Below are 25315 nucleotides of genomic sequence, written 5' to 3' on the forward strand. Positions count from 1 at the left end.
CCCCCCCCCAATTTTTAAAGTTTGGAGCAACAGCCGCTAACTTTGGTTAGAGCAACCGAGAATGTTCTTGCCCAACCCCTGTTGGTTGGAGTGATTCTTGTGCCTTATTTTTCCCAAAGTGTAAGGAAAGATCCTTACTCTTACAGGGGTCCGCAACGTAGTGCCCGTGGGTGCCGTGGGGCCTGCTGACACCTTTCTTGGCACCTGTCAAGTGCTTTTAAAAAGTAAGTGTGGCCAGGCGGGACTTTTGCCCCATGAAGCTTTTGAGTGGCCATTGGAGATTTGTTTGCAGAAGAAGAGTTGGGTTTTTAGCTGCCGACTTTCTCTGCCACTTAAGGGAGAATCAAACTGGCTGACAATCACCTTCCCTTCCCCCCACAGCCCACCTCACACTGGCCGGCCGGCGTCCAGCTTTCAAACCGGTCGCTGCCCACCCCACCCGACAGCCGACGGGCGGGGCCAGCGGCAACGTCTTCGGGCCCCGGGCTTCTGTGTATAAGACGACCCCCAACTTTGGACCAGCTGACGCCGCCCGACAATAGGGTTCGTCTTATACACAGGGGTGTCTTATACACGGAAAAGTACGGTACTTAAAATCACAGGCAAACATTAGTTAAAGCATAGGGCAGGAAGGAGGGTTCGTTGAAGGAACAGCTGATGAAGCAAAAGGGTCTCCATTCTCTGGCTGAAGACAGTGACAGAAGGAGAATGGTGAATATTTCCAGGGAGAGGTTTCCATAGTTATGGTGCCCCAACCGAGAAGGCCCTAAGTATTCACCTCAGTTGATAGCCATTGCATGATCTTTAAAAGTATAAAGTTCAGTTTGTTGTATTTAGTTGAAATGTTTGTATCCTGCCTCTCGATTTGACTACATCCAAAGCTGTTTAAATGAAGTCCAACAACAATATAAGAACCAATAAAGAAAGGACCAAAACATGACCAACCGTTTAAATACGGTAGCAAAAATGCATCAAATTTTAAATGGAGTAAGGTCAGAAATGCCCTGTGAACAATATTAAAAAGGGCCTTTAAAAGGTCTCTCTCCATTTTATATACTCTTGCCAAATACATTAATGGAACGTGCGATTTAAAACTTCTTTCTGCTTTCGTTTGACACAAGATCAAATAGTAATAAATGGCTGTGAATTACATATGATAAAAACACTAAACATCTTAAGTTTGTTGATGAATGGATGAAAACACCAACCTAAAGACATGCAAAACTGTTATTGCTCTCAATCTTTTTTTTTTTTGCATTCTTTTTTAAAACGTAAATTGAAACGACCTAAAAATGCCAGGATCAACCTGTCTCCTCACCCATTATTGTTTAATCACAGTAATAAAATACCTCTTCCCTCAGTAAAATAAATGAATGCAGAATAGAATCTATAATTGTGAAGACATGTTCACCCGAGTAAGATGTTCTATATTGTCAGTTTCTTCACCAGAATCACCAAGACTGTCAGAGTTTTTGCCCCCAATTTATATTGATGCACAGAAGCTTGTATTTGTAATGACTTGAGTATTCCCGATTTTATAGGAGGGAAATGCATTTCTGGAAGCATCCGTAGGAGTGTTTTTGTGGAGAAGGCGGCTTAAACTGATACAAGATTTAATGAAATGCGAAGTCTGAAAATATGTTGAATTTTGTAGATGGACAGCATCTTTAATGATGTGACAAGTCGAGATGACAAGTCCGGAGGCAGTCTCTACTGTGGACTTCTGAAAAGCAGCCAACCTGTTTAGAGGAACTTACTTTCTAGCTTGGGTTTAAATATTTCCGTGCTTGGCGTCCATATTGCTGAGCGGAGTTTGCGGTTTCTTTAAAAAGTATTATTGCCCCAAGGGTCAAAAGCATCTCCCGTCTCAGCTGCAAAATAGTCCGAGGCACGAGCAGTGGCGGTATTTCTGCATCTCGTCTTCCCTCGCCTCCTGGTTTGCCAAACACCAAGGCAATTTGGTTTATTTATTTAGAACACGTTGGTTTATTTATTTGAAACTATACAGGTTGCCTCTCCAGAGACCTGTTTGAAGTGGTAAGGAGGCAGTAGTCTGAAAGGCACTGCTGAGATGGGCGGAAGGGAGACCACCCAAGGAAAGCAATGATCCACAGGTGTGTTTGAAGGCATGTCAAATTTCAGTCCTGTTGCAGTCTTTGGAACCCAGCTGGATAAATCCAAAAGATCCATCTTAATTGAGTTGAAGGTGGATGGTGGGAGCAATCCTAAACAGGTATGTGTGTGTGTAAAATACCGTCAAGTCGCAGCCGACTTATGGCGACCCCCCCCTTTTTTTTAGGGTTTTCATGGCAAGAGACTAACAGAGATGGTTTGCCAGTGCCTTCCTCTGCACAACCACCCTGGTATTCCTTGGTGGTCTCCCATCCAAATACTAACCGGGGCTGACCCTGCTTAGCTTCAGAGATCTGACAAGATCAGGCTAGCCTGGGCCATCCAGGTATACTCAGCCGTAAATCCTATTTTAGTCAACGGAGCTTACTCCCAAGAAAGTGTTCTTAGGATGGCAGCTAATGTGATCCAATTGACTGAAACTCTTAGATGAAGGAGATGCATCTCTAAAGTCTAAGACTGGAATTAAGAGTTATGTCAGACACACAGTTTTTACCCCAAGTAATCTGTTTGCTCCCCCTGGTTCTCTTCTCCAAGCCAGCTAAACAGATCATGTCATCGTCCATCAAAAATTCAAGCCCAGTAGCACCTTAAAGTCCCATAAAAGTTCCAGATTATAAGCTTTCATGAGTCAAAGCTCTCTTCATCAGATACAAATGCAATGAAGATCCACCATCCCTGGGAGAGTTGTTGCAAAGAAGGGCCAATTGGAGTCAGGATGCAGAGGTACAATGTCTGCTTCTTTGTTTTGAGTTCCCACTTCATGGGCTGCTGTTGGTGAGATTCAGGAAAACTCCAGTTAGGATACTACACCATGCAATTTGTTTTATTAGCTGTGGTAAATGAGGACCAGGTCAGATGAGGCATTGAAAACCCTGTGATTGAAACTCCCAGCATTTAAAAAGATGTAGTTATCAAGTCTGAGGCAACCCGATTCGGACTGGGACCACAGTATGCATTGGGGCAGGGAAGGGGGGGAGCAGTTAAAGTTTCTGGCTCATGACATTTCCCTGACTTGATACAGCCCCAGGGAGCAGCTGGTTGCACTGTGAAGAAACTTCCAGGTACAGGTATGTATGCCCCAGTAAAGGCAAGGATCCTTGGGGCCCTTTCAGATCAGAAAAAGACACGGAATAGAAGGCTTAAACTCCCCCCCCCCCACTTTGCCATCTTGATCTCAGACGCCTGATAATTGTATATTTTAAAAAGCTGATCATGGAACTTCAAATGTCTTGTCTGGCTTGACCCTGAGAGGAGGAAATTTATTCATTGTATACGTTATTTATAGTCCACCTGACTTTCTGGGATTCAAGTCTGATTACACTGAATAAGTCAGTACAGTCAACAGGGTGGGACATTCTGTAGATGATTTGTAGAAATCTGGAAACAACCACAAGTGAAGCAAAGTATTAACACTGAGCCATGGCCCAGTGGTAGAGCATCTGCTTGGCCTTCAGAAGGTCCCAGGTTCAATCCCTGGCATCTTTAGTTAAAGGGACTAGGAAAGTAGGTGATGTGAAAGACCTCTGCCAGAGACCCTGGAGAGCCACTGCTGGTCTGTGTAGACAATACTGACTTAGATGGACCAAGGGTCTGATTCAGTATAAGGCAGCTTCATGTGTTCAATAAATGAATGCAAAAGTTACATAGTAGGAACCTACTTACAGGAACAGATAGTGGGAACTGTGCACAATGGTATGGTCTATAGTCTCTAGCCTTTTACCCCAAGCTTCTTTTGGAACCACATTGTTACCGTGCAGCCCTCTTTCCTGTGCAAAAAGCCCTCTTGAATTATTCAGTTTTGCACAGTTTGCAGAAAGCCGGGGTGGTGGGATATGGAACTGTTGTTCTAGATGCAGTAAAACAGAGCAAGAGTCCCATAGCACCTTAAAGACTTAACAAAATTTCTGGCAAGGTATGAGCTTTTGTGAGTCACAACTCACTTCTTCAGATACAGCTAGAATGTGAGTCCATCTATCTTTAAGTGGAGAGTAAATTCAGACACCCAATGGCAATAGCGTGTAAATGTCAATAGCGGGTAAATGACATTAGCAGGTGTGATTGGATTAGGTGTATTATGCAGAGGGGTAGTAGGTGTGGAGAAATCCGCTTTGGTAATGAGACCGGAATCCTAGGTCTCTGTTCAATCCAGGAGACTTCACTGTCTTGAGCTTCATTATTAGTTGTAATTTAGCAGTCTCTTTCTAATCTGGATGTTGTTCTGGATGGCAGTAAAAACCTCCCCATCCTGCTTAGAGCCTGTGGCTCTTCAGAAGTTCCTTCTCCAAACTGCCAGCCTGCCATCAGTAAAGTCAGGAGAAGAGGCACCAGTCATGTCTCATTTTGGTATGCCTAGACCCTGACCTCGCTAAAATTGTGTATTTCAGTTGATAATAAACGCAACCCATATTGTATAGATGTAAGCCCTTTTTTGTAGATGTAAGCTGATAGGAAAAAAGTAGATTCCTTTGAAGTGTGGTGTTGGAGGAGAGTGTTACGGATACTGTGGACTGCCCAAAAAACAAGTCAGAGGGTTCTAGATCAAATCAAGCCTGAACTGACCCTAGAAACTAAAATGACTAAACTGAGGCTGTTGTACTTTGGTCACATTATGAGAAAACAAGAGTCACTGGAAAAGACAGTCATGCCAGGAAAAGTTGAGGGCAGCAGGAAAAGAGGAAGACCCAACAAGAGATGGATTGACTCTATAAAGGAAGTCACGGCCCTCAATTTGAACGATCTGAGCAAGGCTGTTAAGGATAGGACGTTTTGGAGGACATTGATTCATAGGGTCGCCATGAGTCAGAAGCGACTTGACGGCACTTAACACACACACACAAGCCCCTTTTGGGGAGTCACTGTTTTTCTGTTGAACAATTAGGTAGAAAAAAAAGTTACCATCCATAAGCAAACTCTAGTTCCAGTCTTCTGCTCTGTGGTCTCACAAAGCTGAACAAAACTGGATTGCAGAGACATTTGAGAACCCCAAAGTGCAGCAAACTAATTTGGACGTGAAAGATTGGCTGTCATCAATAATTATAGACCTTCCAGCAAGAGTAATAAATCAAAACATGCTTCTTTGTCCGATCTCTCAGATTTATGACGAGGGCTGTTTGTTTGCCCAAAACAGAAGCATGAAAAATTTCTGTCCTTTGGCGACAGAAATTAAAGGTCAAACTCCCTGTTTTTAAATATTTCATTTTCTCTCTATCTCTCTCTTTCAAGTTTTCTGTCAACAAACCGTAGGGAATATACTTTATAGGCTTCAAAACCTTGGAGACGAGAAAGAAAAAAAACCCTGATTGCTTGGAGGCTGAAAGCGTGCTCTTAAATATGATGCTTCAGTACCATCATTCCAAAATATCTGTAAGTTGTCCAGGATTAATCTGCCACACAGAAGTCACTTGGAAGCAGTATACCCAAATAAATTCCAAACTCATGACTTCTGACCTTCCTCAGCTGGGTAGCCAGAAGGGAGCTCTAGCTCTCTCTCTCTCTCTCTTTGTGTGTGTGTGTGCATATCTGCCTTTTATTTGTATATTAAAATACCATTGCACATATAAAATGGGAGTTTAAAATGGGAGTTCAGTAGCTTGGAAACATCATTTGAATAACAACTGACATTAACTCCTTGAAGGTCTTTGAACCCACAATGGCTTATATATTGATGTGTGCATGTGAAAATTGGCAGTCGTGATTTTAGTAACGCCAAGTCATGTCTTGATAAAAAAAAGACAAAAAAATCCTAAAGGACTTCATCCATGGAGGACTCTGAGGAGGGTGGATATGAATCCAGTACATAGCTGGTCCATATCAGTGCTACTGTATCTTCTCACTGTCCTCTGACCTGTGTACACTGGGAATGGATGATGGTTGTGGAACCAGCACAAGCTGTGTGGTCTACGTGACTCACTATATGATTCCAGGAGTTGGTCCCCCTCCCATGCCATATTGAACCGAGTGGATTGGATCCTGTGACTTTCTTCTGCCAAATCTTCCTCCAACAGAGAAAAACTTCCTTCAACTATAAAAGACATTTCTCCATCACTTTTCCATCTAGTCACTCCCATTGAAGGAAGTCTTTGTCCCTTGACGGAAGACCTAGCAGAATTTATCTCACAATCTGGTCATAGGATCCAACCCAGTGTAGTTTTTTGGTATACTTTCCCTATTTCTGGTTTAGTCCTGGTTGCAAGGAACTTCTTTTACAGATGTGAGCACACACGAACATCTGTGAAACTGCCTTATACTGAATCAGACTGGCAGCGGCTCTCCAGGGTCTCAAGCAGAGATATTTCACATCGCCTGGTTCTTAACTGGAGACACCCAGGGATTGAACCTGGGACCTTCTGCATGCAAAGGCCAATGACTGCTTTTCCGTTCCTTTATCTATGCCCTTTTAGAGATTCAGCATGTGTGTGTGTGTGTGTTAAGTGCCGTCAAGTCGCTTCCGACTCATGGCGACCCTATGAATGAAAGTCCTCCAAAATGTCCTATCTTTGACAGCCTTGCTCAGATCTTGCAAATTGAAGGCTGTGGCTTCAGCATGTTTACACACATGTAATTGAACTAATCAGTCCCACCTTAAGGGCCCATCTGTGGGGAAAATGCCACCAAAATCAGGCCAAAGGTCCATCTAACATCCTGTTCCCCTTAGAGACCATCTACATGCCCACATTTTGGGAAACCCAGCAGCAGAACATGAACACCATTTCCTTGCTGTTCCTTCCAGTGATTGGTATTCAGAGGTACATCACCTTTGTGGAACTTGTGGAAGTTCCATACTGTGCATCATTTTAAAAACCTGTATTGTGTCCCACCCCCTTGCTGTTTGTCTAAACTAAAAAGCAACAGTGCTTTAGGCGTACCTGATAGGGAAAGAGTTCCAACCGTTTTCTGTACCTCAGATCAATGATTAAAAAAAACTAAGCAAAAGCAGCACAGTTTTGTGTGTCTTGATCTAGCAAGACCAGAGGGTGCAGGATGTGTGGCAGCTGGAATGTTGCTATTTTTTTCAAGTTATTGATTTGAGACATCTCTCTCTGTGTGTGGGTGGGTGGGGGTGATATAACTGTTGAATTTCTACTTCTCCAGTGAGTAAATATTTTGCAGGATTTTTGAAAAAGTCAGCATTCCATTTTAACTGCTGTAACAATCGAGGCCAGTTTTGCACACAGATAGTCATCGTGCCTGCAAAATTCTCTCACAGTTGGGCAAATATCAAGATTCGGGCTTTATGAATTAAGAAGAAGAGTTAGTTTTTATATGCCAATTTTCTGTACCTTTCAAAGGAGAATCAAACTGGCTTACAATCGCCTTGCCTTCCCCTCCCCACAACAGACACCTCGTGAGGTAGGTGGGGCTGAGAGAGTTCAGAGAGAACTGTGACTAGCCCAAGGTCACCCAGCAGGCGTCATGTCTAGGAATGGGGAAACCAACCCGGTTCTCCAGATCACAGTCCGCTGCTCATTCGGAGGAGCGGGGAATCAAACCCGGTTCTCCAGATTAGAGTCCACTGCTCTTAACCACTACACCACACTGGCTTTCCACCACCACCCTATTTGAAATACTGTCTGGCCCATCTTGTGAAGTTTTGATTTTTTTTTGATGGCCTGTTCATGTGACATGGAAATTCTTTACCATACTGTTCTGCCTCGCATCTGCACATTATCCATTATTGTCCATGTCAGTCTGTGCATCTTTCTCTGTCCTCTGGCAAGCCCTGTCTTATTATGCTTCATCAGATAATGTGAGATTTATTTCCACAGCTTGTCATATTTGCAGGCCTCTGTGCAGAGGGAATTCCGTCATGTCTAGTTTCTCTGCTTGTAGTTCTTACTGCAGCAAATAGGTATGGGAGGGGAAAAAATGTCAGTGAAGCATTTCAGAGAAGGCAGGGTTGAATTAACAAACGGATGTAGACGCTACAATGTTGGGTACCAGCCAAGCGGTAGACTTCTGGCCCATGTATGTTACTTACCTCGTGGACATAATTCATGCCTTCGTTTCCTTCTGCAGCGGGAACTTTCATGATCCCACCCCTGATCTACCTGTTGGTTGGTCAAAAACGTCTTGCTGCTTGCAGATAGAGGTTTTGAAAACAATTTTCTAAACCAAAAACCAGATCCTTTGTATCCTGCTTTATGCAGATTTTAGTGCGATTGATTGGATTTCAGTGTAATGTGACTGGCTTAAGTAGTTGAGTTTCATAGAATCAGAGTTGGAAGGGACCACCAGGGTCATCTAGTCCAACCACCTGCACAATGCAGGAAATTCACAACTACCTCCCCCACACACCCCCAGTGACCCCTACTCCATGCCCAGAAGATGGCCAAGATGCCCTTCCTCTCATGAACTGCCTAAGGTCATACAATCAGTATTGCTGACAGATGGCCATCTAGCCTCTGCTTAAAAACCTCCTGGGAAGGAGCGCTTACCACCTCTCGAGGAAGCCTGTTCCACTGAGGAACCACTCTTACTGTTAGAAAAGTCTTCCTAATGTCTAGACAGAAACTCTTGATTTAATTTCAACCCGTTGGTTCCAGTCCAACCTTCTGGGGCAACAGAAAACAACTCGGCACCCTCCTCTATATGACAGCCCTTCAAGTACTTGAAGATGGTTATCATGGCCCCTCTCAGTCTTCTCCTCTTCAGGCTAAACATACCCAGCTCCTGCAACCAATCCTCATAGGACTTGGTCTCCAGGCCCCTCACCATCTTTGTTGCCCTTCTCTGGACCCGTTCCAACTTGTCTACACCTTTCTTAAATTGCGGTGCCCAAAACTGAACACGGTACTCTAGGCGAGGTCTAACCAGAGCAAAGTAAAGCGATACCTGCAGAGCACCACTTATTTTTAGAAAGGACAGAAAGTTCTTGCAGGCTGCAGAAGATTAAGACTTTGGAGTCTGTACAAAGGAACGTTAAACTTGACATAGTTAATCACCGCACCAGGGAATTTTCCTTACCAGAATCCACTTACCGGTTGTTTATAGACAGCAGATTATGGTTAGTGTATGCTAAATTTGCTGCGTTGCTGTGAGACATCCCGACAAACCTTTACTGTATGTGGTGTTGCGCCGATAAATAAATATGAGTGCCCCTGAACAGATACGCAAAGAGACAACAGGAAAACACTATCGGCAGAGTTAATGCTGTATACAAAGTAAATGCAGATGTTTTAGAGCAGTGGTTCCCAACCTTTTTTTGACCAGGGACCACTAGGACTTTTTTGTTTGGTGCAGGGACCCCAAGGTTCAAAATAAAAATTTCGAGAATTTGAAAATAAACTTTAATCATAACTGTTAGTTAAACATTAAACTTAGAATAATATTTGAATATATATTTTTATAATAGAGAACTTTTAATTGAAAATATTAATTTATTATGGGTTTATAACTGTTTCGCGGACCTTAATTTAGTTCTCACAGACCCCTGGGGGTCCACGGACCCCCGGTTGGGAACCAGTGTTTTAGAGCAAAAAAAAAGGATTCTTTTTCCCCCAATATGGAAGTTAGTGGAGAAAGAAATCAAGTGTGCATCGTTACACCGCCTGCGGTGTGAGGTGCTTCAGGGTTAATGTGGGAGTTGAAGAGATAATACTGTTTGCTGCGTTCAGCAAACGTGACAAAGATTTATATTTAGCACACTCCATGCTCTCGATTGCTCAGTTAACAAGCTGTTATTTTCAGCTCACCAAGAATGCAGCTTCTTCCACATACAAAATTGGTTTAGGATATTGTACAAAAGGTGTGTCCCCCCCCCCCACAAATTGAATGGTAGGTAATTAATTTTGTTTTGTTTTTTGCAAAGTCAGATTTATATGTACTGAAAAATAATTCTGGACAGTAACAGAAGCTCAGCCTATTTTCGATGGCTCCGTGATAACTTCAGGGCCAGCTTTAAGCACCGCAGCTGCCACGCAGAAGACGCCCAAACGCAGTTCTTGCAGGGCAGTGCTCCACACAGCTGGCTGGAGAACCGGGTCAAATTCCCCACTCCTCTGCTTGAGCGGCAGAGGCTAATCTGGTGAACTGGATTTGTTTCCCTGCTCCTACACACGAAAGCAGCTGGGTGACCTTGGGCTAGTCACAGCTCTTAGAGCTTTCCCAGCCCCACCTCCCTCACAGGGTGTCTGTTGTGGGGAGAGGAAGGGAAGGTGATTGTAAGCTGGTTTGATTCTGCCTTAAGTGGTAGAGAAAGTCGGCAAATAAAAACCGATTCTCCTCCTCCTCCACCTTCTTCTATCAAACCTAAACTAATTTTACTGCTTTAAAAACATAAAATGCATCATTTATAACTTACTAAGCATATACACTTGCAACTTTTGACATGTTTATGGTATTAAAAGCTATAAATGCCTTAGTTTTCTGTAAGCAAAATTGCAAATAGTGTATACCCAATACTTGAGAGAAAACTGCAAGCTAATGCCCCCTACACTATCTTAGCACATATACCTTAATTTTTGCTATCTGGTTAGCGAGTGCTCAGTTCTTAATTAAACTTTCAGAGTTTAATTTGGTGCAGTTTCTGCCCTACCTCCTGATCTCTCTCTCTCTCTCTCTCCCCCCACCCCAGCAAGGTTGGGCAATAAACTGCTTGTTACCTTGTCTGTGGGTATATGTGAGGGAGAAGTGAAAAGGTCAGCCGCAAGTCAAGGCAAAAGGACAACAGCAGGTATGCAACAATCTAAAAAGCAATGAAAGCCCTGCATGCTACCTTTGTGAAGATTAAGTATCCTTTGGTGCCAAAATACATCTTGGATTTTAGAGCTGTCTATGTCTAGCGGGCTCACCTTGTCTTTAAAAGCAATGTCACTCATTCTAAAAGAGAAGATATTTTATAGGAGTTTTCCCTCCCAGTACGCCTACTGGAAAAAACCCACTGGCTGAAATTGCAGTTTTTCCCCAGCCCCCCCCCCCAATAGTAGTTGAGCTGTGGTTTGGAGCGGTGGACTCTGATCTGGAGAACCGGGTTTGATTCCCCACTCCTCCACATGAGCGGCGGAGACTACGGTAATCTGGTGAACTGGATTTGTTTTCCCTTTTTAAAAAATGGAGCGATTATTATGTTGTCCCTCTACATTACTGCCCTCTTTCATAGTCTTTGGCGTCCCTCTGTAGCCAGCATGGAGTAGTGGTTTGGAGCAGTGGACTCTGATCTGGAGAACCGGGTTTGTTTCCCCACTCCTACACAGTGGCAGTGGCGGCAGCTGCAACGGCGTTCCCCATCCACATGCCGCTCAGTTCCATTGGAAGAAGAAGAAGAAGAGTTGGTTTTTATATGCCGACTTTCTCTACCACTTAAGGAACAACCAAACCGGCTTACGATCACCTTCCCTTCCCCTCCCCACAACAGACAGGTGGGGCTGAGAGAGTGTGACTAGCCCGAGGCCACCCAGTTGGCTTCATGTGTAGGAGCAGGGAAACAAATCCAGTTCACCAGATTGGCCTCCGCCTCTCATGTGGAGGAGTAGGGAATCGAACCCGGTTCTCCAGGTCAGAGTCCACCGCTCCAAACCACCGCTCTTAACTGCTACACCACACGGGCTGGAAAAAGGGCATGTGGGAACTTGTAGGCAGAGGAAGGACACTTGGGCAGATGGTGGGCGGGAAGGAAGGGGCCAGTGGAGGGGAGGGGGCACCTGGGTACTCTGTGGAGGGCCCCCCAAACCTGGAACCGGCCTCGCTCCAGGGCTTGCAAAATGCGTGTAGGCATCGTGTGGCCACTATGCGGAAGAGTTGTTCACCAGCATTCGATGCAGATAATTGACATTTCAATCAATGTGAAGGTGTTTAGGACATGCTGTTTTTTGGACTGCCTGTGTGTATAAATTGAATCAGTGGGGGATATGTGTGCTTGTGGGCCTGATGTACATGAACACCTCTCTTGTGCTACTGTCTTATTTATAACTTCTGACTCTGTGGTGCTTGAGTTGAAAAAATCGTTGCAGCAATCTTTTGGGGTTTTTTGTTTGTTTTTGATAGCTGATCAAAAAGAGATCAAAGGTAATGTTGCAAGTAGCAATTCTATACAGCTAGTCTGTTGTTCAAAAGATTGGTGCTATCCTTGGAGCAGCAAAGCTGGCCCAATCCAGCCTTATCTACTTCACTGAGACCAGGATTTTGATACCGGTCGGTGTAGCCATACTTATCAGGTAGCCATTTCAGCCATTGGGTTCAGAAATGCCACTCATTTTGCTTATCTAGAACCAGGGAACTGGTACTTATTTATTGCCAGTTAATGGACTAGATTAATGTGGGGGGGGGGGAAGCATATGTTCCACTTGTGAAAATGGTCTTAGATATAGGCAGGAGAAAGATCACGGTGGACATAATAGTCTGCTACTACAAAGTTGCATGCCTGTGGCCTAAAAGGTAAGTTGAATAAGTTCCATAATATTTTTATTCTTAGTTTTTAATTCTCTGTATTTCCTTGTGAAGACATTTGTCATGTAGTCCGGAAGATTGTATAATAACTACACCCTAGATGGGAGAAAGAACTTTTGTTAGAATCTGACCAGGGTCTTTCCTGGCTGTACAAAAGTAATCTTATTAATGAGAAGGCTGGAAAGTGAAACTTGTCGAAAGCAGCCCCATTGCTACTATACATGCATGAAGCCGCCTTATAGTGAATCAGACCATTGGTCCATCAAGGCAATGGCGCTCCGCCAAAGGCCTTTCATATCACCTACTAGTTTTTAACTGGAGATGCCAGGGATTGAACCTGGGATCTTCTGTATGCAAAATAGATGCTCTTCCAGTGAGCCAGAGCCCCACCTTACCTCTGGTTATCTGAGAATTTCCATTGAGAAGAGGAAGAACATTTGGGTACTCTGCTACCCATTATCCAAAACATTCCAGAATGTCCTCCTCTTACAAGCAAAATGAACCTTCATGGTAAGTCCAACGCTTCATTCTCAGATGCCCACAACAGATATTCCACAAATGGTACTAGCTATCATAATTATTGGAAAAAATAACTGCATAATCTTGAAATCGGAGAGGATAGTTCAGCATGGATTAAGGGAAAAAGACTTGCTTTCTGTAGAAAATAAGGTTTTGGTTTTCCTCTATATGGTCTCAGGTGCAGGACTGTGATATCTGTCGCAGTATTTTTGTCGCCTGTACAAGGATATTCTAAGAATTCATTCTTTCTTTTCCTGCTAACCAACAGGGAAGAATTGGTACCTGGTGCATTTAGAACTCACAGTGACGGATGTGAATGACAATGCCCCTGAGTGGGTCATGGAGCCTTTTCCCTTCCTGGCCACGGTGTCGCCTAAAGCTGCAGCCGGTACTAAAGTGTATAAGCTCTTGGCTAAGGATGAAGATGAAGAAGAGAATGGAGCCATTGAGTATTTTCTTGTGGAAGGTAAAGCTGTCCTAAAAGCCCTAGGACAAGGTGTTAGCCAAATTGCCCTTTAACTTGGGGAATTAGCAAGCAAGATGGCAAAACTACAATATTTATTTTTATAGCGGTATCGCAACCTTTGTCTACCAGAGCCGGTAACTGTGACCTTTAAATAAAGACAGAGGCAATGGATTCCAAATTAAAAGAGTTTATGACATTTTCAATCAAATCAGTGTTGCATACACACATACGGAGAAATCTAGGAAATTCAAAGAGAGGAGTACAAGCACAGATGCCAACGTGGCAGGGATCGTTGATGGGGTGATATTTACCTTCCTTGAAGAGGTGTTGTCCAAGTTCACATAGACTAAGACAGAAGAAATTAATAGCAAAGGCGGGGGCAAGGGGTTCCCGTAGACTTGGCCAGCAAGGCGGGAGGGAACGTGGTCAGGCTGCTCAAAACCCAAACCAACAGAGTAACGGCAAAGGTGCCAGGAAAGACCTCAGGTAACATAATGGGCTGGGGGCACCCCAGATATACTGTTTTTCTGGGGACGGGGAGAGGGGGTTTACCCCTCCTAGGTCCCCAGGTGACAAAAGGATTAATCTTCGGCTGCCGGGGTGGGGTAGTGAAAATTTGGAAATCTATTCTGATTCCAATGGCTTTTGCAACCCGGGAGAAACCGGGAGATCTCTGCTGAAGTGATTAACGTTCTGGAACAATGGGTGCGTCCTCTGCATACGTCCGGGGATCGCTGCTGCATAACTGGAGGAACAACTCATTGCTGATATCAGGATCGCTGCTGATTGCCCATTAAGCTGCTGATGTTGCAATGGGAATGGGGGGTGTTGGCACTGACTACGTGACTGTCTGCTTTCCATGACATGGCTGCGGCTGGAACAGAGTTTGCACAGGAACATAGAGTCTCTCAGGTTCACTGGAGGTGGCCCTTTCTTCTGTTTCCTAGCTGCTGGCTGCACTGAGCTTGCAGGAGCGGCCATGTCAGTTTCAACGGAGCGTGCAGCGGCCGTCCTGTAGCGTTTGGGGCATGCGCGATGCTGGAACAGTAGTCGTGTGCCTGCATATCGGGTTGCCAGGTCCAGTCCGGGAGTTTAGGCTGCCCGTATGCTTTCAGTTGGACTTCAACCTGTTTGAGCCCGTGAACACCTTTGAAGAAGAAGAAGAGGAGTTGGTTTTTGTATGCCAACTTTCTCTACCACTTAAGGGAGAATCAAACCTGCTTACAATCACCTTCCCTTCCCCTCCCCTCAACAGACACCCTGTGAGGTAGTTGGGGCTGAGAGAGTGTGACTAGCCCAAGGTCACCTAGCTGGCCTTACGTGTAGGAGTGGGGAAACCAACCCGGTTCTCCAGATTAGAACCTACCGCACCAAACCACCGCTCATAACCACTACACCACGCTGGCTCTCTCTGGAATTCTGGCACAGGGTAGTGGGCACAATCATAAAATGTGAATTTTATAAGGACAAAGGCTGCCGAAGGAGGCAGAGCCCCACACACAGAGAAGCCAAGTGCAGAGGAGAACGGGGGTAATATAAAAAAAATACAGCTGTCTCTGTAACAATTTTATTTTAATCTGTCCAGCCGATCGCATCTCCATGCCTAATCAGAATCCCTGCTGGGTAAGTGCCCTACCCACTTTTTAAAAACACTTGGTTGCCAGGTAAGGTGTCACCACGTTGGGGATCCCTGCCCTAGGATTTTAGAATCATTAATGTCAAGAACAAGTTGTGGTTTGTTAGTGACGTATAAATGCAGCCTGCCTGTTCCAGTGATCTCAGTTCTTTCTATTTTCTCTTCATAGGCGGAGAAGATAGATTTGAAGTGGAAAGGGAGAGCGGCTGGATTAAAACAACCGGTTTGCCTCTGGAGAAGGAGAAGGAGTATTTACTGACTGTCCTGGCGGCTGACAAACCCGGCCGCCAAGGGCCCCCCGTCACAATTTCTGTGCTTGCTGGACGTCGACCACCACAGTTTGCCACCACGTCATACACAGTTTATGTTCCTGAAAACGTGCCCCCGGGAAAATCGTGAGTACCCACAGAGGAGAAAATTATTTAACAAAAAGGTCAGATTCTACAACTGGAAACCCTAAGCACTGCTGCGAAAAATAAACACATTTTAACACCTATTTTGGTAAACAAGACTGGATTATCTGATCCTGTAAAGGTGTCTTTTCTCCTGAATAATCGCTCTCCCGTCATAGTTGAGAAAATTGCCAAATTCTTTCAGAGTGTCATAAAAGTGCGACTTGACAAAACTCGGGGATGAATATTGTTTACGATTATAACATTATTTGAGCTGCATGCGATATTTTATTGTATAAAAAGGTAAAGGTCCCTTGTGCAAGCACCGGGTCATTCCTGACCCATGGGGCAACGTCACATCCCAACGTTTACTAGGCAGACTTTGTTTGCGGGGTGGTTTGCCAGTGCCTTCCCCAGTCATCTTCCCTTTACCCCCAGCAAGGTGGGGTAAACACTTTAAGTGTTTTTCATTCCATTAAAGGTTTTGCAATTGGTATTGGTATTATAATAAACAAATTTAATCCAGATCAAAATTCAGGAGAGACGGCATAGTGTTATGGTGAATGTGTCGGGCGGTGACTTGAGTAACACACGTTCAAATACCCACATAAGTTATTCTGGAGGGCAAACAACAAGACATAGAGGCTGAGGCCTTTCCCTCATGTTGCCTCCTGGCGCTGGTTTTCAGAGGTTTGTGGCCTCTGAAAGTGGAAGTCCACTTTAGTCACCAGTGACTAGTGGCCACTGATGGACAAGTACGCCGTGAATCTGTCTAATCTGATTTTAAAACCCCACTGCTGTGAAGGTTGCTGATCGACTTGGGGCCAGGCATTCTCTTTCAGCCTCATTCTCTACTCAGGGTTGTTGTGAGGATAAAACGGAGAAAAGAGCAGCATGCACATGGCTCTGAGCTTGTCCGAGGAAGGGTGGAATAAGAACGTACTAACTTGCTGTTTTCCCCCCTTCAGAGTGTGAAGGTTAGTTAAATTGCGGAACTCCTTGCCCCAGGATGTGGTGATGGCTGCTAACTTGGAAGGCTTTAAGAAGGGGGTGGACATGTTCATGGAGGAGAGGGCTGTCCATGGCTACTAGTCAAAATGAACACCAGTCATGATGCATACTAGTATCAGAGGAGCATGCCTATTATCTTGGGTGCTGTGGAACACAGACAGGATGGTGCTGCTGCAGTCGTCTTGATTGTGGGCTTCCTTGAGGCACCTGGTTGGCCACTCTGTAGACAGACTACTGGGCTTGATGGGCCTTTTGTTAAAATAGCCCTCTTAAATATTGCTCAGATGTCCTGTGCTTTCGAACGACTTCCTGTTCGTGGAAATGGGTTGACTATTTCAGAGCCTTTGAGTTCAGAATTACTGATGATATTTGCTGCTTATGGTTGGCGGCATACCATATAGCAACTCGTATAATTTCCAGGGTAAGTATTATTTCAGTCGTAACAGATGTAGGCCTTGTCCCATTAAAGTCCATGAGATTCCCATGTACTTCACTGAACTTTGGATCTGATCTGACAGTCTGTTATAATTTTAGTTCATGTGCCGTCGGACGATATTGAGGCTTTAACTGCAATGGTTTAATATCCGATTTGCAATCTGTTGTGCCAGCATTCCAGGAACGGCCATTCTTTTTTTACCACTTGCTCCTTCGAAAGCAAGAGAACATATGTTCATGTGGCCAAAATCTGGCCAGCTTGAGGTTGATTGTGAGTCGTGTTCATCAAACACACAGGGACCATATGGCATCCAAAATAAACAGGAATCTTCTTTATTAAAATTTAAAGATTTTTATTTTAGCATCATAATTTTCATGGGCTTAGAGCTTTAACTTGTTAATATGCAGCTTCATGGCAGAGCTGGGATTTGAACCTGGTCTTCCCATGTCTAGTTAGATGCACGGTTGACTGAACTGGTGTCCATAGTATGGAGTTAGAGTTCCCTGTTCCTGGTAACTGCTTGCCACTCAGAATGAAGGTTTTGAAGAAGAGAGAGGGAAGAAGAGTTGTTTTTTTATATGCCGACTTTCTCTGCCACTTAAGGGGGAATCAAACCGGCTTACCTTCCCTTCCCCTCCCCACAGCAGACACCCTGTGAGGTAGGTGGGGCTGAGAGAGCTATGACTCGCCCAAGGTCACCCCCTGGCTTCATGTGGAGGAGGGGGAAAACAAATCTAGTTCACCAGATTAGCCTCTGCTGCTCATGTGGAGGAGTGGGGAATCAAACCCATTTCTCCAGATCAGAGTCCACCACTCCAAACCACCGTTCTTAACCACTACACCACGCTGATCCTAAGGGCTTTGGGCTTGGAACAAGGCACTGTGAATTCTGCACAATTGCCTAGATTGTCTCTCCATGAGAACAAGGTTCTCATTAGCCTGCAAATCCAGACTTTCTGTACAGGCAAATACATGGTCTATTCATTAGGGGCCATGGCTCAGTGGTAGAGCAGATGCTCCCATGCAGAAGGTTCCAGGTTCAATCCCTGCCATCTCCACTTAAAGGGACTAGGCAGGTAGGTGATGTGAAAGACCCCTGCCTGAGACCCTGGAGAGCCGCTTCTGGTCTGAGTAAACAATACTGACTAGAATGGACGAAGGCTCTGATTCAGTAGAAGGCAGCTTCATGTGTTCCGATCTTGGTGTACTCGCACCCGTAGCTGTGGCAAGTTTCAGTCATTATTATTTTGTTACTCCTACTTTGCCTATTGGGAGAGCATGTGATCCTTTTTGCTATGTGCAATTGTCATTTTGTATGAATAGGGTAATTGATATATTTTCCAGCTTGGGTACGGGCAGTTAAAAGGTAAAGGTCCCCTGTGTAAGCACCAGGTCATTCCTGACCCATGGGGTGACATCACATCCTGACATTTTCTAGGCAGACTTTGTTTACGGGGTGGTTTGCCAGTGCCTTCCCCAGTCATCTTCCCTTTACCCCCAGCAAGCTGGGTACTCATTTTACCAACCTCGGAAGGATGGAAGTCTGAGTCAACCTTGAGCCGGCAACCTGAAACCAACTGGGATCGAACTCAGGTTGTGAGCAGAGCTTGGACTGCAGTACTGCAGCTTACCACTCTGTGCCGTGGGGCTCTTGGGAACCCCAAGGCAGTTGGGAACACTTTAAAAACAAAACCTGGTTTCTGACTGCATGTACCAAAGTGGGAAAATATGATTGTTCTCTTGTTCATACAAAATGGTGGCATCACGTATTGAAAGGATCGTTTATGGTTCTTGGTATGTGAGGCAGGAGCGCCAGAATCATAATGACTGAAAAGGGTTTCTTGTAAGTGGAGAATCAAGCCTGCTCCTATCTATGTGGTCCTGTCCTTGCTGCCGTCTCTTTGTCACACTACGATGTGACAGAATGGTGGGAAATGGGTTTACTGCATATTCATCGTATTACTTTCTTTTACGCTCTAGGTTTTTGGCCGTCCATGCTTTGTCTCATCAAAACAAGTCCCTGAGTTACAGTCTCGTAACCAATCCAAATGGCCTCTTCGGCATTAGCCAGGCAACAGGAGACATCCATTTCAGTCGCAGTATGGATTATGAGGGTGATCAGCATCAGTACCTCCTTCTGGTCCAAGCAAGAGAAAACCAGGGGCATCTCAGTAGTACAGTTGAGGTACGTGCTGTTCAATTACATTGCGTATTTGATTCCCCATTTATAAATTCACTTGCTATTCTGCATTTGTAGCTGCCCAGTAGCCAAAATTAGCCTGATCTCGTCAGAACTTGGAAACGAAGCAGGGTTGACCACTTCCAATACTTGGGTGGAAGACCACGGCTGTTGTGTAGAGGAAGCCCAACAAAGCTCGGAAGTTTTCATAGGGCTGTGCTTCCATTTGAAGTGAGGCTGGTGGCCATGATGGACAGGCCCTTCTCTTTGGGGCCTCTGGTCAGTAGGACACCTGCCATCCGAACCCTTCACCTGGAGCCAGAGTCGCAAACTAAAGTGTTGCATTTTCTCTGCATTTGAAAACTGTAGACTTATTTATTTATTAGCTCCTCTTGTGACATTCCGTATCTCTGGTGCAAATTTCTTTTTGATTTATTTGCTACCTTCTCCTGTTGTAAAATGCTGCTTTGTGTTTTTAATATTGTTTTATTGTTTTACTATGTTGTGGTCCCCATGGCGCAGAGTGGTAAGTAGGAGTGTGTATTCGGCTAAAGCTGAACTGAAAGACACTGGGGGTGGGTGAGGGGGAAAATGGCAGGGATATAAGGGAGCCAAAAATCGGATCCTGAATAATGCTGCTCCCTCCCCCCTCCCTCCCTCTTCCCTTCACCTGCTGGCTGGATCTGCGCTGTCCCCTCCTCCGATGTCCAAGTTCAGCTCTGTGCTGTATACTTTTCAGGTTTCTGATCTTGGAAGCTAAGGAGGGTCAGTTGTGGTTAGTACTTGGATGAGAGACCACCAAGGAAGTTGAGGGTTGCTACACAGAGGCAGGCAAAGGCAAAACCACCTCTGTTCATCTCTTGCCTTGAAACCCCTATGGGGCTGCCATAAGTTGGCTGCTACCTGACAGCACTTTTCACCTCCATGTTATGTTAATATTCTTGGAAAACATCAGTTGTCCATGCAAGTAAATGTGAAATTTTTTATTAGCTTTGAGATCTGTTTGTAATCTTTTGCGGTTATATAAGATTGGAAAAATATGTTTAGGTCTGAGACACCGGTATCACATTTCTAGATGCTCAAGCAACTCAGTTCATTGGATGTAGCTAGCTTCCTTCTAGAGGAGGAGGAACTATCTTAGTTACTAAGTGCTTTTTTTTTTTTATCTTGGAACTGAAGATTTGTAGAAATCCCCTGAAGATTATTATTTTGGGAAAATCCCAGCATCAGGCTAATCTATAACAACTAAGACACAAGGGTTTCCATGTTGATATTTCTACATGTTCGCTTCTTCTTTTTTCTCCTTTTAGGTTTGGGTTGTAATTACAGACATGAATGATTGCGCCCCAGAATTCCAGCAGTCTATCTACACCAAAGACAACGTTCCCGAAACGGTAGCTGAAACCACTGCGCTTCTGCAAGGTAAACCCCCCTTTTCTTTAAAAATGTTTCACAACCGTTGCTGTTAGAATTGGCCTCCTGAACAAGAATACTTTGAGTGGTATTTTGGGATCTGGGGGAGGGGGGAGGCTGCTGAAAGAGGATAAAATCCCCGGGTTATCCTAGGGTGCTCACCGAGCCAGACAAGAGATGATGGATGGGTCTGGGGGACGTGAAGGGGACCCAGAGGGAATGTGTGATGGCTCTTAGAAGCTTTAGGTCTGTGGTGAAACGTGGCAAGGCCAAGCAGTGTGGGCTGGGCAGAGGAGAAACAAGTGGTAGGGAATAATGGAAAGTCCATTAGTTTTTCCTACTGAGGAACACATGGAGCTGCTTCATACTGAATCAGACCCTGGGTCCATCAAAGTCAGTATTGTCTACTCAGACCGGCAGCGGCTCTCCAGGGTCTGAGGCAGAGGTCTTTCACATTACCTACTTGCCTAGTCTCATTTAACTGGTGATGGTGGGGATTGAACCTGGGACCTTCTAGCATGCTAAGCAGATGCTCTACCACTGAGCCACAGCCCCTCCCAGGCTTCACTGGGTAGGTTTTTTTTGTGTTTATCAAGGATGGGGTATGTCACATGAGCTGCTAAATATGCTGTTGGCACCTCTGGGCATTTTTACCGTTCTCTCTGGCCAGAGTTTAGTGGTGGTTTACATGCTGAAACCTCCGCATTTTGCTTCTCCCCCCTTAGTTCTTTTAAAAGTGGCTTTTAGAAACCACTTCTGTGCTATGATGAAAATGTGCTATGATGAGAGCCAGCATGGTGTAGTGGTTAAGAGCGGCAGACTCTAATCTGGAGAACTGGGTTTGTTTCCATATTCCTCCACATGAGTGGTGGACTCTAATCTGGTGAACCCGGTTGGTTTCCCCACTCCTACACATAAAGCCAGCTGGGTGACCTTGGGCCAGTCACACTTTTCTTAGAACTCTCTCAGCCCCACCTACCTCACAAGGTGAGTGTTGGGGGAGGGGAAGGCAATTGTAAATTGCTTTGAGACACCTTAATTGTAGAGAAAAGCAGGGTATAAAACCCAGTTCTCCTTCTTCCTCTGTTTGAAGCTTCCCACCTTTCAATGACTGATTGCTAATATTGTTGACTTCCTGTACCTTGCGTATTCTCTTCTGTAGCTTGCTTGTGAGCGAAATTGTAAGCCACCTTGAACCTCAAGGAAAGACAGAGTATAAATATTTTATTAAGTAAAAATAAATAAATAAATTCTTACACTTGAAATGTTGTTTTTCTCCTGCTTCTGCAGTGTCTGCCAGTGATTGCGACTCTGAAGAAAATGCAGAAATACTTTATTACACGCTGAGCTCTGATTTCAGCATTACCGCTCATGGCATCATCTTCCCAGCGACAGAGTTGGACTACGAGCGCCCTAACCATCTTTATGAGTTTGTAATTATGGCTGTAGATAAAGGAGAACCACCGAGGACTGGGACAGCAACCGTCAGGATTCGTGTCTCAAATGTCAACGATGAAGCGCCTAGGTTTTCACAAACAATGTAAATATATGTTGTTGGGTTTTATTATAGCATTTAGCGGTTGTTCTTATCTCTGTATGGCAGTTGCAATGATTTATATGTTGCTGATACATCAGCGGCATTTCTTGAACTCAGCATGTTAAACAAGAGAGAGCACAGTGTAGTGACTAAGGCTAGGTGACGAACCAGGAAGTCACAGGAATATATGAAGATGACCGAGTCAGACTATTGGTCCATTTAATTCAGTCATGTAACTGGCAGTTTCAGAGGGTAGCTGGGTTGGTCTGCCGTAGAAGTTACATTTGAGTCCTTGGAGACCAACAAGACTTTAGGGATATAAGCTTTCAAGAGTTAGAGGTGATGAAGGGTGCTTTGACACTTGGACACTTATACTCCTAAAATCTTGATGGTCACTTGCAGCTCAGTCCTGAGCCTTGCGGTTGCCGGGGAAAGCATAACCAAGGTGCTGCTGCTTCCAAAGAGGATTCCCCGGCTGCCGCAAGGCTTAAAAAAGCCTTTTTTAAAGGTTCAAAAAGAAAACGGGGCTTCTCCCCCCCATAGACAACATTGATGCTGTGCCAGGAAAAACCTGTTGTTCAAGGGGGCGTTCCAAGATGGGAAAGGCTTTGGAAGCCCTACTGTCAACTCCACCCCCGGAAATGCCTCCCCCCCCCATGCCAGCGCCGCATTTCTCTTCCGGGATTTAGGTCCCGGAGAGACTGCAGCGTCGGAGGAGTTGGAACTGCCCCGGTCACCATCGTAAGTGCCTCTTATTCATGCAGCCTCCAGACCACTTTCAGCCCCCCCACCTCATGAATGGGCTGTAAGATGCTACTGGACTCAAATCTAGTCTTGGGCAGGGTTAACACTGGGGATAGAGTTAGTTTTTCCAGCTAGGGTTTTCCATTGTATTATAATGCTTGAGTTTTGAATCCTTTTATGAGTTTCCGTAATCACATTTTTTTTTTTTTTTTGGTGCTGATAGCTACAAGAGTTTCGTTTCAGAAGATGCGGGTCCCAGCACCCTGATCGCCACCATTCATGCTATAGACTCCGATGGAGATGGTGTCTCTTACAGCATTACTGGAGGGAATCAAAAGGGAAACTTCGTTATCGACCCCCAGAAAGGTAACGGCGGCAATTTTGTGCCGCCACAAGTTGTTGCACACGACTTTCTCCAAAGTGCATGAATCTGTTTGCGTTCTTGGATGTCCTAGGAGCCACTGACTTCAGTACTTTGTTTCCTTGGTTTCTACAGTTGCTCTTCATTCATGTCCTAACATGGTGAATTCAAAGTGAAGCATATACTCTGCTAGGTTCTCTGAAGTCATTGGCATCAATCCCCCAGAATTCCCTGTAAAATAAAGCAGGCAATGGCCAATGGGAACCTTGACAACTGGTAGTTTTTGTGACTTATTGGTTTTCCGCTGAGCTTGAAGTCGGTGGCATCATGCTGCTTGGTTTCTTCTTTTTCCTGCCTGCTCTGTCTTTTCTGTTGTTCTTCTTCCTAAGCATGTTACTTATTCTGCGTAGTACCCATTCCTGCCTATGCACATGCTTCTTTTTCTGAATGCTTCTGGCTTTCCTGATCCAAGCCTTGCCAAACATACTTCCCTGACACTCTTGATCTTAGTTATGCTTATGTCTAAGCGTGCCCACCAAATTGGGCACATACCGCTTTCTTTGGACACTATTCCACACCTCTGTGTTGAACAATTCGGTGTTCTTTAGTAACGTCTCCTTTGGGAATTCTTAAAGCTGTTCTGCCCATTTTAAGAGGAGAACAAATCAAGGCACTGTTATCAATTCAGCAGCTAAATTCTTCTGTCGTATCTTTCCCCTACTCTTGAAAAAGATGCTGAGCAGAAACCTCCCTGGCTATAAAATTCTCCACACTTCTAACTATTGCCATGACATGTTTGCTTGGAAGAGTAGTTGATCTTGGTGGTAAGGTAATTTCCCAAGCTAGTGGGTTTAAGATTGGCATCAGGATGGTGCTGCTGCACTCGTCTTGTTAGTGGCTTCCTAGAGGCACCTGGTTGGCCACTGTGTGAACAGACTGCTGGACTTGATGGGCCTTGGTCTGATCCAGCAGGGCCTTTCTTATATTCTTATGTTCTTAAGATTGCAGGACAGCTTGCCTGTTCTTAAGAAGTGTAGTGAAACTCGATAGAAAAAAAATGTTTACATAAATCCTAACTGGGTTTTGTGAAAGCCCTCTAACCTGAGGCCTCAATCCCAAACGTGCTTACTCGCTAGCAAGTGAGTTTTTGTATTGAGGATGTCTGTGCAGAAGTTCCTTGCAATTCCATGAGTACTGCTGTTCTAAACCAGAATTGAATGATCTTTTTTTAAAAATTAAAAGGGAGGGGAATATAACTGAGTCCCCATCACATTTTCATCCTTTCCTCCTTCCAAAAACCTCAGAGTGGGGCTCCCTTCATTGACATCTCACAACAGCCCTATGAGGTAGGTTTTAAAGGGAGCCCCTCTCCCCCCAAGACACTGGCTCAAGGCATGTCTGTCTGTTTCATGGCTAAGGAAAGATTTGAACCGGGGTCTCCTATTCCAACAGTTGAGCTTTGCCCCCCGTCAAGTCACAGCTGACCTATAGCAACCCCATTGGGTTTTCAAAGCAAGAGATGTTCAGAGGTAGTTTGCTATCATCTTTCTCTGCATAGCAACCCTGGACTTCCCTGATGGTCTCCCGTCCAAGTACTAACCAGGGCTGACCCTGCTTAGCTTCCGAGATCTGATGAGATTGGACTAGCCTAGACTATCCAGGCCAGGGCATTATATCTCGCTAACTCTCTATATTGATTAATGTATCCGTTCAAATAATTGGGAATGATTTGACTTCAGTACATCTGATAAAAAGGAACACTTTGAACCAGAAATAACTGAGCAGCAACTTTTATTGGGAGTTATTATGATAATTTTACCTTAACTGCAATCAGGTTTTTACCCTGGCTTTGAGCGTGCTCTCCTGAGCACAGGAAGCTAATCAGAAGTAAAGAAGAAGCCACAGATCTGTCCTCCTCTTCGTTTGATCTGTCTTAGGGGTTCGCTTTTCATGAAATTTTAATTTGGGTGCAAATAGTGCTTTTGCAATATTAATGCTCCGGATTTGAATGCATTTCAGAAGAGTTCCGGAACGATGCCATCAAATTATTATACAAAGAATTGCTTCAGAAATCTTCTTTAGAAAGAGACTTTCTGCACTCCTTT

At 44.7% G+C, this 25315-nt stretch overlaps 1 protein-coding gene across 1 annotated transcript in view; it reads left to right on the forward strand.

Annotated features, from left to right (window-relative positions):
* LOC130488729 (neural-cadherin-like) overlaps positions 1-25315 on the forward strand; it is a 95519-nt gene that overhangs the window by 17179 nt on the left and 53025 nt on the right. Inside the window, exons 3-8 of the mRNA XM_056862367.1 lie at positions 13304-13501; positions 15307-15532; positions 18957-19161; positions 20466-20577; positions 21859-22108; positions 23073-23215. Of these exons, the coding sequence (XP_056718345.1) occupies positions 13304-13501; positions 15307-15532; positions 18957-19161; positions 20466-20577; positions 21859-22108; positions 23073-23215 (1134 nt within the window). The remainder of the gene's footprint in view (positions 1-13303; positions 13502-15306; positions 15533-18956; positions 19162-20465; positions 20578-21858; positions 22109-23072; positions 23216-25315) is intronic.

This window comes from Euleptes europaea, chromosome 17, assembly GCF_029931775.1.
Source record: "Euleptes europaea isolate rEulEur1 chromosome 17, rEulEur1.hap1, whole genome shotgun sequence".
NCBI lineage: Eukaryota > Metazoa > Chordata > Lepidosauria > Squamata > Sphaerodactylidae > Euleptes > Euleptes europaea.